The sequence below is a fragment of the Phocoena sinus genome, chromosome 1 (assembly GCF_008692025.1).
Source record: "Phocoena sinus isolate mPhoSin1 chromosome 1, mPhoSin1.pri, whole genome shotgun sequence".
NCBI lineage: Eukaryota > Metazoa > Chordata > Mammalia > Artiodactyla > Phocoenidae > Phocoena > Phocoena sinus.
In genome coordinates, this window is record NC_045763.1 from 76,398,516 (window position 1) to 76,415,440 (window position 16,925).

At 36.9% G+C, this 16,925-nt stretch overlaps 1 protein-coding gene across 1 annotated transcript in view; it reads right to left on the reverse strand.

Moving 5' to 3' along the window:
- The window catches only part of COL24A1 (collagen type XXIV alpha 1 chain), a 368,814-nt gene that overhangs the window by 163,260 nt on the left and 188,629 nt on the right, over positions 1–16,925 (reverse strand). The window contains exons 24-25 of the mRNA XM_032642687.1: positions 3,982–4,035; positions 492–545 (exon numbers count right to left, since the gene is read on the reverse strand). Of these exons, the coding sequence (XP_032498578.1) occupies positions 492–545; positions 3,982–4,035 (108 nt within the window). The remainder of the gene's footprint in view (positions 1–491; positions 546–3,981; positions 4,036–16,925) is intronic.

Genomic DNA, 16,925 nt, shown 5'->3' on the forward strand with positions numbered 1-16,925 from the left:
TTCATTCACTTAAGCTAACTTAGGATGGTTTAATTCTTCTCTTAAAACTATAGGCTCGGGCTTCCCTGGTGGCGCAGTGGTTGGGAGTCCGCCTGCCGATGCAGGGGACGCGGGTTCGTGCCCCGGTCCAGGAAGATCCCACATGCCGCGGAGCGTTTGGGCCCGTGAGCCATGGCCGATGAGCCTGCGCTTCCGGAGCCTGTGCTCCACAACGGGAGAGGCCACAACAGTGAGAGGCCCGCGTACCACAAAACAAACAAACAAAAAACTATAGTCTCATTAGACCTAGCCATGTGATTTGCATGCTTTTCAGTGCCAATCAGCATTCTGAATGGTAAACTGTTTAGAGAAGAAGAAAATTCTAATGGAAATTTACTACAAAATAGCATTTTTCACTTACTTAAACTTCATTCAAGGCAATTCCACCTCTGGAATGCCTTAACTTTATTATGTTCTTTGGACACATATCTTTCAAATCACTGAGCTCTTACCATAACACCCTTTTCCCCCTGGGGACCTAGTGGCCCTGGATTTCCACGTTCTCCCTTTTAAAACAAAGACAAAAGAAAAACATTGAGGCATGTTAATTAGTCATGAATGAGCTAAGCCTAGACAGGAAACTCATCCTAATTTTCAGTAATTTTTAAATTTACAAATTTTGCATTTTTACCTTAAAGTTGCTAGACTTTTAATAAAAATCCTCAAGATACTTTTTAAGGGATAAAATACCAAAAAGTCTTATTAAAATGATGAAAACAGAAATTATGAATAATCAAGATTTAAAATTGAGCATGCATCGTATTCTAGTTTTGCAAGTAGAAATTCTTATAATTTTGAGACATATGAAATATGAGAACTGTAAAAGTATGAAAGCATATTGTAAAAATTAAGTGTATAACCATTGAACAAAATTTTATTTCTGTAATCTGTCCATCACAATTAAGCATAATCATGATAATCACATATGCCACAGCAGATTAAAGGTCTAAACTGATTTACGTTAAAATTCCAGACTTTTCAACATGTTAGTGTAGAAAATTTAACCTAATACAGAAGTAACTAAACCAGAATGAAAAAAGTACAAAACGATCTAAATTTTTTGAACTGATGTCATTTTATATTTGTTGTATTGTTAATAAAAAAATCAACAAGTATATATCAAGGTACTAAGTGAGAGTTGGAGAGATATAACAGATATTTGACTTAAACTCTACCCTCAAGTAATTGAAAACATGAAAACATGACATTAACAAAGATGAATCAATTAAAGGACAGTGAAATTTTAAATCATGTGGTACTTATTTCTAAGCCCAGGAAGGGAAGAAATCAGGAAGGATTAGAATAATCTGGAAAGACTTTACAGAGGAGATAGGAATTTAATTGAGTAGTGTAGTTTGGCTTTGAATAGAGGGAAGGGGAGAGGATACTCTAAACCAAGAAAATAGCAAGAATAAGAATAGGGACAAGTATGAAATATGAGATGGGGAGCAAGAAAGGTTTATACTGGAGAATATTAGAAAATTTGTTGGATGAACTGATTAAGCCAAAATCACATAGTATCTTGACAGCAAAGTAGAGCCATTTAACAGACTTCAACAATAGGGAGGCTAATGAAGGTTCTTCAAAATGCTTTATCATGACCCATCAGAATTAGTCTTCTGCTTATAGTATGTAGGCTGGATTAAAAGATAGGGAAAGTGTAGCGTAAATATGATAGAGGGTAAATTTAAGATAAACTAATAAGAGTACGTCTGAGGCGGTAGCTTTGGATCGACTATTAGAAAGGACAAATTGTAAAGAAAAAACTCTAAGACCTGCTAAAAGATTAGGCATAGAGGATGGAGGAAAAGGAAAATGCAAAGATGGGTGCACTCTATCTATTCTGGAAGACTGGAAGAATAGAGCTAGGTATAAGGCATACTAATAGAAATGAGATAATTGGGAAGAGACCAGCTTGGGTGTGGGAAAAAAATGATGAATTTTAAATACTGGGTTGGCCAAAAGGTTCGTTTGTTTTTTTCCGTAAGATGGCTCTAGTAGCACTTAGTTGTCTTTAACTTCTTTCGAAACAATTTTGTTAGATTGTATTATGAGAGCTGTCATATCAGCGTGCATTTAAAAATATTATCAAAATTGGTGAATTTTTGTGTAGCCATCTTAATACTGAAGATGGAAGAAAAAAGCAACACTTTTCTGCATATTATGCTTTATTCTTTCAAGAAAGGTAAAAACGCAACTGAAACGCAAAAACATGATTTGTGCAGTGTATGGAGAAGGTGCTGTGACTGATCAAACGTCTCAAAAGTGGTTTGCAAAGTTTTGTGCTAGAGGTTTCTTGCTGGACGATGCTCCACAGTTGGGTAGACCAGTTGAAGTTGATAGCAATCAAATCAAGACATTAATTGAGAACAATCAACGTTATAGCACAATATCCAAATCAAGCATTGAAAATCATTTCCACCAGCTTGGTTATACTAATTGCTCTGATGTTTGGGTTTCACATAATTTAAGCACAAAAAACCTTCTTGACCATATTTCTGCATGTGATTCTCTAGTAAAACATAATAAAAATGTTCCATTTTTAAAACAAATTGTGATGGGCGATGAAAAGTGGAAACTGTACAATAATGTGGAATGGAAGAGATGGTGGGGCAAGTGAAATGAACCACCACCAACCACACCAAAGGCTGGTCTCATCCAAAGAAGTTGACGCTGTACATATGTTGAGATTGGAAGGGAGTCCTCTATTATGAGCTCCTTCCAGAAAACCAAACGATTAATTCCAACAAGTACTGCTCCCAGGTAGACCAACTGAAAGCAGCACTGGATAAAAAGTGTCCGAAATTAGTCAACAGAAAACTCATTATCTTCCATCAGGATAACGCAAGACCACACGTTTCTCTGATGACAAGAAATAAAAACCGTTACAAGTTGGCTGGGAAGTTCTGATTCATCCGCCGTATTCACCAGACATTGCACCTTCCCTGGAAGACTGTAAAAGGCACCTGGAACAGTTCTTTGCTCAAAAAAGATAAAAAGTTTTGGGAAGATGGAATTATGAAGTTGCCAGAAAATAGGGAGAAGGTAGTGGAACAAAACAGTGAATACGTTGTTCAATGAAGTTCTTGGTGAAAATGAAAAAGTGTCTTTTATTTTTTGCTTAAAAACTGAAGGAAACTTTTGGCCAAGCCAATATGTTGAGTTTGACTTAAATTAAAAATTTCAGATGGAAATAACTGGAATATTATCTAATTTACTTCTAATCCTGGCTCTACTTAATTATTCACAAACAGTAGCCTTGCACATTAGACTATCATGCTTCTGCTTTATAGTCAGCAAGTCAGGTTTCAGTCAAAGACTTGAAGTTTTTGGTTTATTACCTACTAGTTCATTATAAGATTCTATTAAAAAAAAATCAAGAAAATGCCCTTGCTGGTTTCAAATAAAGAATTACTTATTTTTTTAAAAAAAGACTTTCCTAGATTTGAAATTCAATATGGAAAATCACTCCCAAGATAATGATTTCTAGGAAATTCTTAAGCAAATTACAGTTTCCATCACAATAGCCAAAAAGATCTTTGAAAAACTTCATACTGAATTCCAAGAGGATATAAAGAGTTTGTGACTGAAACTTGGATTAGGGAAAGTGATAATTTATTCTTCACTTTCAAAACTGTTTCCTTTAGGAGCTTGTTCTCATAAGTAGATTTAAATATTTGCTAGTCATAAACCTAGACCATCAATTTCATCTTTTCTCTTCAGAGCACATCATTATAGCCAAAAGAGTACTCTGCCTTTTAAAAATTAGAAACATACATGCTATCAGCTATATTTCAATATATTTAAGAGATTCAGTACAGGTAATGCATATTAAGTTATGAGTAATTTCTAATTTCTAATTCATAAAATATCACATGACTGTCTCTCCTTTGAGTTTAGCTTAGAATCCTTACTATTAAACAAAACAATGAAAGAAATTACCTTTTCACCAGTGCTTCCAGTCATTCCAACTTCTCCAGGTGAACCGACAGGTCCCTTTTAGGAAAAAATATAACAGAAAATAGACATATATTGTATTACTATTATAGCATCCTGGTTTTAAATCACCTATAAACATGATGTTTCTTTCTAACTCATCCTAAATTTTATCTTAGAGTAAAATTCCTCCTGGTATAGGTGTCCGGCCTAAGACTTCACATCAGAATTAATTATTCAGTTAATCAACAAATATATATGAATGTCTAATATGTGACAGGCTGGCTGCTGGGAGGCACTGCGTTTCAAATTCAAACATAGTCCCTATCCTTGTAGAACTTACAGTCCAGTGGATGTCATAAAAACTCCTGCTGTTTTTGTAGATTCTTGATGTGGATATACTAGCTTAAGAAATCATTTCTGTGACTTCCTTCTTTGAAAGCTTCCCTCAACACATGAGGGAATAGCACATACCCACTCGTTAATTCATTCAAAAATATTTGGTGCCTACTTTGTGCCATGCACTACGCTGCTTGCTGAGATTTCATTAGGAAGCAAAAGGAGATCTAGGCCCTGCCCTGATGAGGCAAAAAGTCTTGTAACAGAAACAAGAACAACTAAATTAGAAAGTAAACATTTATAAATTATGATACAGGTTCACAAAGGAAACAGTGATGCTGAGGTGGAGGATAAAAGACAAGACCTATTTTAGGAAAGATGGTCAGGGTAAACCTGAGACCTGACATTTAAACTGAAAGCTGAAGAATAAAAAGAGGCCAGCCAGCTGAGCGCAGAAAGGAGGAAGAGAGTTCTAGGTGGAGAAAATAGCTTGAAGTAAAGAATGAATTTCGCAGAAGTAGAGAAAGAAGGCAATCAGTACCACTGTTTCAGAGTGAACAAGGCTCAGGGTGCCTCTACCTTTGTCTCTATGGATTCTACTTCAAGCAGTGTAGAAAGCAAAAATGGTAACGCAGAACAAGCTTTACAACGAGAGTATAATCCTTCTCCCTGACTGTCTTCAATTATGAAGTTATTTTCTACTTTTATTTCAAAATGTATGAAACATTTTCTTTTGCAATAGCTACCAAGCAAAGACACTATTTAGATTATATAATATTACATATTAGCATACAGAAGGTACCTGAATCATGAAAAAATGGTTTGCTGTGTTGAAGCTACCTGAAGTTAATGTATGGGGCATGATTTTTTTTTTTTTTTTTTTTTTTTTTTTTGTGGGCTTAGTTGCTCCGTGGCATGTGGGATCTTCCCGGATCAGGGCTTGAACCCGTGTCCCCTGCCTTGACAGGCGGATTCCCAACCACTGGGCCACCAGGGCAGTCCCGGGGCATGATTTTATCCACAAAAATTGGGTTGGCCAAAAAGTCTGTTCGTGTTTTTCCTGCTCTTACGTAAGATCTTACAGAAAAACCCAAACGAACTTTTTGGCCAACCCAATATCTATATCCTCATCCATATCTATCTATCATTCTATCTGGTGACTATGTATACATTAACATACGTTAAATACTTCCTGTGTGTCTGATTTAATCCTCACAACAACTACATTTGGTAGTATTATCATGATTCCCCTTTAACAGATGAGGCAGATGAGTTAAGAAGCTTTCTAAGGTAGATGAGTGTAAGTGGCTATTTAACACTTGAAATGTGGCTAGTCCAAACTGACATGTACTTAAATGTAAAAGGCACACTAGATTTCAAAGACCTACTACAAAAAGAATGCAATTTTTGTGCAATTTCTATCCATGTCTTTTGTCCAAATTTTGTTCCTGAGGTTGCCTATATTTTTTTGTGATAATTTTCAGGAATTCTTATTCATTCAAGGTATAAACTCCTTGCTGGTTTTAGATGTTATAAATTCCTTCTTGTGATTCATCACCTGTGAGATTATTTTGACATCCTTCATTGATAGAAATCCTTAATTTTGATGTAGCCACATCCAACCATTTTTTGCCTTATGATTTGTATTTTCTGGATCTTGTTTAAGAAGCCTTCCTCTACCTTTATGTCATTAGGTAATGGGCATTCTTTTCTATTAGTGTTAACTTTTTTTTTTTTTTGTGGTACGCGGGCCTCTCACTGTTGTGGCCTCTTCCGTTGCGGAGCACAGGCTCCGGACACGCAGGCTCAGCGGCCATGGCTCACGGGCCCAGCCACTCGGCAGCATGTGGGATCTTCCCGGACCGGGACACAAACCCGTGTCCCCTGCATCGGCAGGTGGACTCTCAACCACTGAGCCACCAGGGAAGCCCTAGTGTTAACTTTTTAAGGTAGGTCTTTAATCCATCTGGAGTCCATCTTTTTCACCAGGGGTGAGATAGAGATCCAACTAAAGTTTTTCCACATAGTGACCCAGTTTTCCAAATACTATACATACTAAAATTTACTTTTCCCATTAATTTGTGGTGTCAATCTTTTAAAAAAAATTATCGAGCTATAAATGATACACAACAATATATTAGCTTCAGGTGTACAGCATAATGATTCAATATTTGTATATATTGTGAAATGATCACCACAGTAAGTCTAGTTAATATCCCTCATCACCATACACAGTTACAGAATTTTTTTCTTGTGATGAGAACATTTAAGATTGACTCTCTTGGCGACTTACAGATAGGCAATACAGTATTATTAACTATAGCTTCTATGCTGTACATTACATCCCCGTGGCTTACTTATTTTATAACTGGAAATTTGTACCTTTTGACCCCCTTCACCTATTTTGCCCACCCCTCAGCCCCTGCCTCTGGCAACCATCAATCTATTCTCTGTATCTATGAGCTTGGTTTAAAAAATATTTTTTTTAGATTCCACATATATGTGAGATGGTATGGTATTTGTCTTTGACTTATTTCACTTAGCATAATGTCCTCAAGGCTCATCCATGTTGCCACAAATGGCAAGATGTACCCTTTTTATGGTTGAGTAGTGTTCCATTGTACACATAAACCACATCTTCTTTACCCATTCATCCATCGATGGAAGCTTAAAAAGGTTGTTTCCATATCTTGGTTATTGTAAACAATGCTTCAGTGAACATGGGGGTGCATATATATTTTCAAATTCATGCTTTTGTTTTCTTCAGATAAATACCTAGAAGTGGAATCATATGGTAGTTCTATTTTTAATTTTTTGAGGAACCTCCATATTTTCCACAGTGGCTGCACCAGTTTACATTCTCACCAACTGTGCACGAGGGTTCCCTTTTCTCCACATTCTCGCCAACATTTGTTATTTCTTATCTTTTATAACAGCCATTCTAACAAGTGTGAGGTGATATCTCATTGTGGTTTTGATTTGCATTTCCCTGATGATTAGTGATGTTGAGCATCTTTTCCTTTGCCTGTTGGCCATCCATACATCACATTTGGAGAAATACCTATTCAGACCCTCTGCTCATTTTTAAATCAAATTGCTTGTTTTTTGCTATTCAGTTGTATGAGTTCTTTTTTTTTTCTTTTTTATAATGTTATACTACCCCTTCAAGTAGCCCAGTGTGTTTTCTATAGATTCTGTCAATTATTACTGTATTCTAATGAGGTTTTTTTGGTCGTTTGTTTTTTTTAAAGAAGTTGTTGGGGGTAGGAGTTTATTAATTAATTAATTAATTTTGGCTGCATTGGGTCTTCGTTTCTGTGCGTGGGCTTTCTCTAGTTGTGGCAAGCGGGGGCTACTCTTCATCGCGGTGCACGGGCCTCTCACTATCGCGGCCTCTCTTGTTGCAGAGCACAGGTTCCAGACGCGCAGGCTCAGTAGTTGTGGCTCACGGGCCTAGTTGCTCCGTGGCATATGGGGTCCTCCCAGACCAGGGTTCGAAACTGTGTCCCCTGCATTAGCAGGCAGATTCTCAACCACTGCGCCACCAGGGAAGCCCTGTATGAGTTCTTTATATATTTTGGATATTAGCTCCTTATCAGATATATGATTTGCAAACATTTTCTTCCATTCACTAGGTTACCTCTTCATTTTGTTAATGATTTCCTTTGCTATGCAGAAGCTTTCGAGTTTGACGTAGTTCCACTTGTTTATTTTTGCTTTTATTGTCTTTGCTTTCGGTGTCAAATCCAAAGAAAATCTGTGGTGCCATTCTTATAACATTTTATACATGGCATATTTCTAAGCTCTCTACTCTAGTACATTAATTATTTCTGTTTTCTCCTCTTTGAAAATTCTCTCACTCATTTTTTTCCTAATGTTTTTATAGCTATTCCTACTACAGAACTGAAAATAAGCACTCTAAAACAGGTTTAGATCAGTAGTAAAGAATCTGAACTACACAGGCTTTATATCTACTTACTCTTTAAATCTATATTACTGTTTAATCTGAAAACTATCCACACATCTGGAAATTAACAGGTGAATCAGATGAACACATTTAGAGTTGAGGCCTCTCAAATTTCCTAGGATGTTATTGATTGTAAGATGCACTATTACTTTTGTATCTCTAAAGAGAAAAAGATTCTTCCAAGTAATTTAATTCACCACTGATTGTAAGAAACATCCTAATTTTACAAATACTAATATGGAAAAAAATTGTATTATTGTTAAAAATATTCACTGCTCCTTTCTGTTGAAAGAGTACACATCCCTACATTTCTGATGTCAGCCTTGGCCATGTGGCTTGCAGTGTCAATGGCAAAAATATAATCCTCCATCTTGTTGACATCTGGCTTCTCTATGTAACTTACTTTGACCAAATAAGAGAGTGTGTGTGGTAGTGATATGTGCCACTTTTTTTTTTTTAAGCCAGTTTCTTTTTTTCTTTCTACCCTGAGGTCAGCCATGTCCCAGATAGGAGCTGCTCCTGAAGCCTAGGTGTCAGAATGCAGAAGAGATGGATAGAGTCACAGCCAACCAACAGCGGACAGAGTGCAAGTAACAAGCAAACTTGTTGTCATAAGCCACTGATACTTTGAGGGTATTTCTTTCTGCAGCAAAACTTAGTCTAATGTGACTGATGCAACTTGTATTTTAGAATTGATGAAATCTGGTACTTGTTTGCCTGAAAAACAGGTGATTTTTCCTTCACTTTCTTCTAACCTATGTACTAAAGGCCCTAGGAGATGGTGGAGCCATAAGAAAAAAGGAAGCCGGGCATCTCAGTCACTTTGTCAGAAAGAGCTACCTGGTAATACCCACACTGGACTATTAACATGAGCAAAAACAACTTCTTATCAAGTTAAGCCTACAAAAATTTTTAGGTTTATTTGTTATAGCTGTTAATATTCTCCTAAAAATACATTAAATTAAACTATGTGTTGACATAAAATTGAAAAACTTTGTAATCTATCTCAATTGGCTTATTCAAAAGTTAGTCTCACAGAAATCTTTTTATAAATGAAGATGGTATAAAGTGCACTGAACCAACCTCTGGTTTCGATTGCAAATCAGCTTATTCAATAAGTGCAAAATGATCTGAAGAAAATAAAATTAAACACATATTTATGTATTCATGTAACAAGCTCTGTGCTAAGAGTGGTAGAGGTTACAAAGATGAGTGAAATATAATAAGGCATTCATAATCTAGTAAGTTGGATGAGGAAAAGCATATTTTCTGTAAGTTAAGAGAAGAAAAATAAAATCCTATATAATGCAAAGGCAGCAGAGATTATGTCTGGTTGAGAACATAAGGAAAAGCTTTACAGAGAACACAATATTTGAGGTACGGCCAACTGTTGACAAGATAAATGGTGAAAGTGTATTCAACGTAGAGGGAATGATCTGAACAGAAAATGGGAGGTAGCAAATGATGAAACATATGTCAAACATAAAGCAAATCCAGATTGTCTGGCAAACAGGATATGTGTAGGAAAGAGACTGGCATAGATATGGTGATATACTATTGAGGGCTTTGACTGCCAAGTGTATTTGTATTTGTGGTGTTTGAAGAAAAATTTGTGTTTGTTGAAGAATCATTGTCAGTTTGAGTAAAGGAGGAATGTAATCGTATCTGTACTGAATGGACAGTAATATAACAACACTGTGTTCAATGTGTGGAAATGGGAAAAAGATACAAAATGGTGTAAACAGTTAGAAGCTATTGTAATAGTCTAGTTTAAGTGTAATGACTCTTATGACAATGGTATCATGACTCAAAGAAACAGTAGCTCAGGGGAGAAGCCAGTGTCAGAGGAGAGATGATGAATTAAGCCATGGGACAATTATGGCTCTTAATTGACATTATGGCTCATGGGACAATCAGAGAGTCTATCCTGAAATATTAATTTGTGGGTCCATAGAAAAATCAATTCCTGAAATCATAAGAATGATGCAGTACATACACTAATAACAGAAGAAAAACAGGAGAGAATTTTAATGAAAATTCTTTGGAAGCAAGAGATAGAAGGAAAAACAAAAGGAAGAGAGGAGAATCAGGAATGTGCAAGGAAAGTTTAAGAAGGGAAAAGTTTCAGATAGCAAGACATCAGTGTTATGTGGAAGGGTTGAGAAGGATGAATATTGAGACAAAGTCATAGGATTTGGCAATTAGAAGGTTGGCGGTGACCTTTAAGAACAATTTCAGTACCTTTTGTGTGTTTGGATGTAATTTTGCCAAAGAGAATACAAGTGAGGAGAAAGTGGAAAACAACTGTGTAGTTTATTCTTTTAAGAAGTTTGACAAAAAAAAAAAAAAAGAAGTTTGACAGCAAAAAGGAGGAGGCACAATAATTGCTTGAGGACATAGTTTGAAAATTATTTTATTTAGAATCTAATTTTTATTCTATCTGCCAAATAAAAGAAACTCATCTACAATAGAAAAATACTCTTCTAAATAGAAGGAAATTATATTCAAAACTTAATTTTTTTTGCTCTATTTCATAAAATGAGTTTTGCTTTGTTTTAAAAAGAAAACAGACTAATTCAACACATCTGTATCAGAGAGGAGATATTGGCAGGTTTTACATGCTCCCAAGGTCTATGTCCTAGCCAGTTGTCTCTAGGCAGATTCCTTGCACTGGGAATGCTTTGTGAGTTACAGAACTCACAGCAGAGAGACACGTATTAGGCAAAGGTGCCCTATAACCTTCTCTTCCTTATTGCAGAAACACTGTTTAAAAGGACAGATTATGGCGCTATGACTTGTTCTAATTTTTACCCATGAAACCTTAAGTGCCACATATGCCAATGAGAGTCAAGGGCAGAAAGTTATTTGTTCAATTTTAAAGTGCTCAAATGTAAATTATGGGTATGTGGAAATGGGCATAATTTATTCATATTTTTAATCTATGGATCCTCAGAAGAAAAATATGGATGGCTTCCATTTCTGTTCCTTTCAATTCATTCTTATTCATTTCAAAACAAATGTTGAAATCTTTTATATTATTGTATTAGTTATCTATTACTGCAGAACAGATTACCCCAAAGTCAGTGGCTTAAAACAATAAATACTTATCTCACAGTTTCTGTCAGTCAAGAATTCACTAGTGCTTATCTCAGAATTTTTCTGAGTTCTGGCTCAGAGTTTTTCATGAGGTTGTAGTCAAGATATGACATAAGCTGCAGTCATCTGAAGTCTTGACTGAGACTAGGGAATTCATTTCCAAGAAGGCTGTTTGCTGGAGGCCTCAGTTTCTCACTATGTAGGCCTCTGTATGGCCTGACTTCATGGCAGTAGGTTCCCGCCCCCCTACCCCAGGTGAATAATCCAAGAGAGACAGTGAGCAAGGAAGAAGCTGCAATGTCTATTATGACCTAGTCACACACAGCTATTTCTGCCATAGCCTATTCATTAGAAGCGAGTCATGAAGTCCACTCCACACTGAGAGTGAAATAAGACTATCTTTTGGAAGGGGGAACATCAAAGAATTTGCAGACATATTTTAAAACCATCACAATGACTCAATTTTATTCTTGGCTTGATTTGATGTTTTATTAAGACTGATTCCTCCCAATACTTTTCTTCAGTTTTTTAACCTCTGTTGTCAAGTTAGACACTTCTGCAGAAATATTCTAAGTAGTATTAGAATGATGTACATTTTCCCAAAGATGAAATGCATAAAATTTCATTCTTATTTCATTAGTTCTTAATTATCATGTATAAGACACTATACTAGTCAATTAATAACTAAAATATAAAGCAGATAACAAAAATTTCTGTGGGATAAATCACTATAGAATATCAAAGTAGGAGTCAGCAAACCATGACCCCAGGGGCTGGCTGCGTGTTTTTTGGAAATAAAGATTTGCTGGAACACAGCCATGACCTTTTGTTTACCTATTGCCTATGGCTGCTTTCACCCTATGAAGGCAGAGCTGAGTAGTTGGGACAGAGATTTTATGGCCCACAAAACTCAAACCATTTCTGTTGGGTATTTAAGGGAAATACAAAGCAGTCACTGAAGCCATAGCCTCAGCTTATAAGAATTATCAGCAATTTATACTTTTTTATCAAGAATTTTCATTAAAAGAAGTTTCAAAACACTGATTCCATGTCTAACACACATTAAAAAAAAAAGCTTTTAGCTAGAACATGCCATGCTATGTGTCAAGAGCTAGATAACTCTACAATAAATGAAAACATTCACTTTTTGCAAAATGGAATATATAATAGTCTATTTAAAGATTTTGTTAGCTAAAGTGGAAACTCAAAAAGCCTTATGTATAATAAATCACTTCTTAGAATTGAAAAGAAATACTATTTTTTCCCAAAAGTCAGTAAAAACTCTAAAATACTCAGGTTCTATTTTTTAAAGTAACCACATCCTACTTATTCACTGAAGACTGATATAAAATTAGGATATTACCTAGTTGAAGCTAAAATGTTTAAAAAACTTTACATGAAGTTCTTAGACTTGACAATTATCTTTAAAAAATCACTGTGCCTTCAACTGTAGTTTAAAACTACTCTATATTATTTCAAATTTTCTTTTCAATGTAGAAACAACTATTTATAGGATAAAGAATTTCAGACCCCCAACCTCCTCAAATTCACTTGAAAATATAATATATAAAGCTAATTCCCTAGGATTTAGTTCTGTTTTATCTTAGAAACATATTAACTTCGATGTTTGCATTAGTACTACTGTGTTTACTCTTTCTTTAAAAATAAGAGAATTTTATAAGTCATCTTACCACAACAAAGGTAGTAATTAGTTATACTATATGTAACTGCTGATATTTGACTATTTTTTTTTAACCTTAAGAATGGTAATTTTTCATGGTTCAATCTAGTACAATCTTGGAGGGTAGGAGAAACAGAAGGTCAGCCAGACGTGAGAAAATCACTTCAAGCACACCATGGGAAAATGTGTGTTCATAACTAGCATTTATTTCTCTACCTCAAGTTCCCATGCTTCTGTCCAAGAAGAGAATGATACAGATGGCTGTCAGTCTAGACAGATAAGAGGAAGATGTAGAAAAGTGGAAAGAAACTTTCGTGTATAACATATCTGGGTAAGAAAGAGGAATTCCTTTTTAGAAATGATAAATATGAGACAATACAAGACACTATACAATTGTGTAAGCAGGTCTAGAGCAAAAAGATATTTGAGAATCATCAGCAAGTAGTAAAGAGAGTAAATGAGTCACCAAAGAAAGGATGTACATTGAGAAAAGGAAAAGGCCAAGACCAATAACATTTAGAGAGCAGGATGAAAAAAAGAAAACTTAAAGAACTGTCCTATACATGAAAAAGAAAGTGTACTGTCAAAAGGAGGATATTGTCCATTTATTTATCACCCACAATGTTTCTTCAGACCTTTTCATTTGGGGGTAATTTTATGACTTGACGAGAATGAATAAAACTTTCTGTTAATTTGTAAATACATCACGGTTTCCAAATAGCTAATCTATGGACCATTTCACTCCTATTTTCAAACAAAATCCATAAGCTAAGGATATATTCCTTTGACGGTGTGACTTGGATTAAATTACTTTAGCTCCTTGTGTCTCATCCTTCACCATTTAGGAAGACATGACTTTAAGTTTATCAGTTTGTATGCTTTGTAAAGCCAGGATGATGTCCTGTCTCATACTGAATCCCCTATGTCTAATACATTGCCTGGAATATAGAAGAAAATAAATATATGTTGAATGAATGAGTGAATAAATTTGAATGAGTGAGTAAGTTAGATAGAGCAGCAGTAGTGGAAGCAGAGATAAGCTGCCCACATCACCCTTTAAGAAAGGTCTTGGTCTGTGTGTTCGCTCCAGGGCCCCATGTGAGCTTTAGCAAATGGGGTAGAGCTGGGTGCTGCAAGAATATAAATGCCAGGAGACAAGGACAAGGAGTAGAAGGACTTGAGTTCACTTCCGTTCATGAAAACACCAAAATCACAACAAACTGCTGAACAACCATTGAGATAAAAGACTGGAACCTACCAAAAAACATATTCTACATCCAAAGACAAAGAAGAAGCCACAACGAGATGGTAGGAGGGGGCACGTTCATGATGAAATAAAATCCCATACCTGCTGGGTTGGGTGACCCACAAACTGGAAAATAATTATATCACAGAGTTTCTCCCACAGGACCCAGAGATCTGGACCCCATGTCAGATTCCCCAGACTGGGGGTCTGCCATTGGGAGAAGGAGCTCTTAGAGCATTTGGCTTGAAAGCCAGCAGGGCTTGAGTGCAGGAGCTCCACAGGATTGGGGGAAATAGAGACTCCACTCCTGGAGGGCCAGACCTACCTGCAGGACTTGGAGAGCCTCCTGGAGAGGGAGGGGTTGGCTGTGGCTCACTGTAGGGACAAAGACACTGGTGGCAGAGGGCCCAGGGAATATTCATCAGTGTGAACTCTCCTGGAGGTCGCCATTGTGGCACCAAGAACTGGCCCCACCCAACTCCAGTTGGCTGAGGCTCCAGTGCTGGAATGCCTCAGGCCAAACAAACAACAGGGTGGGAACACAGTCTTACTCATCAGCAGACAGGCTGCTTAAAGTCTTCCTGAGCCCATAGCCACCTCTAAACACACCCCTTGACACGGCCCTGCTCACCAGAGGGACAAGACCCAGCTCTACACACCAGTGGGCAGGCACCAGTCCTGCCCACCAGGAAGCCTGCACAACTCCCTGGACCAATCTCACCCACCAGGAGGCAGATACCAGAAGCAAGAGGAACCACAATCTGCAGCCTATGGAATGGAGACCACAAACACAGAAAGTTAGACAAAATGAGATGATAGAGAAATACATTCCAGATAAAGGGACAAGATAAAACCCCAGAAGAACAACTAAGTGAAGAGGAGATAGGCAATCTACCTGAAAAAGAATTCAGAGTAAAGATAGTAAAGATGATCCAAGGTTTTGGGAAAAGAATGGAGGCAAAGACCAAGAAGATACAAGAAATGCTTACCAAAGACCTAGAAGATTTAAAGAACAACAACAAAAAATTGAACAATACAATATCTGAAATGACAAATACACTTGAAGGAATTGATAGCAGAATAAATGAGGCAGAAGAACAAATAAGTGAGCTGGAAGACAAATTGGTGGAAATCACTGCTGCAGGACAGAACAAAGAAAAAAGAATGAAAAGAAATAAGGACAGTCTAAGGGAGGGGTCCCCCACTCCCAGGCTGTGGACTGGTACCGGTCCACAACCTGTTAGGAACCAGGCCACACAGCAGGAGGTGAGTGGCAAGCAAGTGAGTGAAGCTTCATCTGTGGCTCCCCATTGCTCACATTACCACCTGAACCATCACTCGCATTACCACCTGAACCAACCCCACCCCCCACCCCATCCATGGAAAAATTGTCTTCCATGAAACCAGCCCCTGGTACCAAAAAGGTTGGGGACTGCTGGTCTAAGGGACCTCTGGGACAGCATTAAAAGCACCAACATTTGCATTATAAGGATCCCAGAGGAGAAGAGAGAAAGGGCCTGAGAAAATATTTGAAGAGATAATAGCTGGAAACTTCCCTAACATGAGAAAGGAAACATTCACCCAAGTCTAAGAATCACAGAGAGTCCCATACAGGATAAACCCAAGGAGTAACACGCTGAGACACATTTTATTCAAACTGACAAAAATTGAAGAGAAAATACTAAAAGCAGCAATAGAAAAGCAACAAATAACACACAAGGGAATCCCCATAAGGTTATCAGCTGATTTTTCAGTAGAAACTCTGCAGGCCAGAGGGAGTGGCATGATACATTTAAAGTGATGAAAGGGAAAAACCTACAACCAAGAATACTCTACCCAGCAAGGCTCTCCTTCAGATTCAATGGAGAAATCAAAAGCTTTACAGACAAGCAAAAGCTAACAGAATTCAGCACCACCAAACCATCTTCACAACAAATGCTAAAAGAACTTCTCTAGGTGGAAAAGAAAAGCCCACAACTAGAAACAAGAAAATTACGAATGGGAAAGCTCTCCAGTAAAGGCAAACATACAGCAAAGGTAGGAAACCATCCACACACAAATATGATACCAAAACCAGCAATCATGAGAAGAGGACAGTACAGATGCAGGATACTGAAAATGCATTTGAAATTAAGAGACCAGCAACTTAAAACAACTTGTATATATATAGACTGCTGTATCAAAACCTCATGGTAATGGCAAATCAAAAATAGATAAAAACAATAGATAAAAACACAGAAAAGAAAAAGCATCCAAACACAACACTACAGATAGTCATCAAATAACAAGAGAAGAGAACAAAGGAGGAAGGGAAGAAAAAAGACCTACAAAAACAAATCCAAAACAAATAAAGAAATGGCAATAAGAACATACATATAGGTAATTACCTTCAATGTAAATGGATTAAATGCTCTAACCAAAAGACATTGACTGGCTGAATGGATAAAAAACAAGACCCATATACATGCTGTCTACAAGAGGCCTACTTCAGATCTAGGGACATGTACAGACTGAATGTGTGAGGATGGGAATAGGTATTCCATGCAAAAGGAAATCAAAAGAAAGCTGGAGTAGCAATACTCATATCAGACAAAATAGACTTTAAAATACTGTTACAAGAG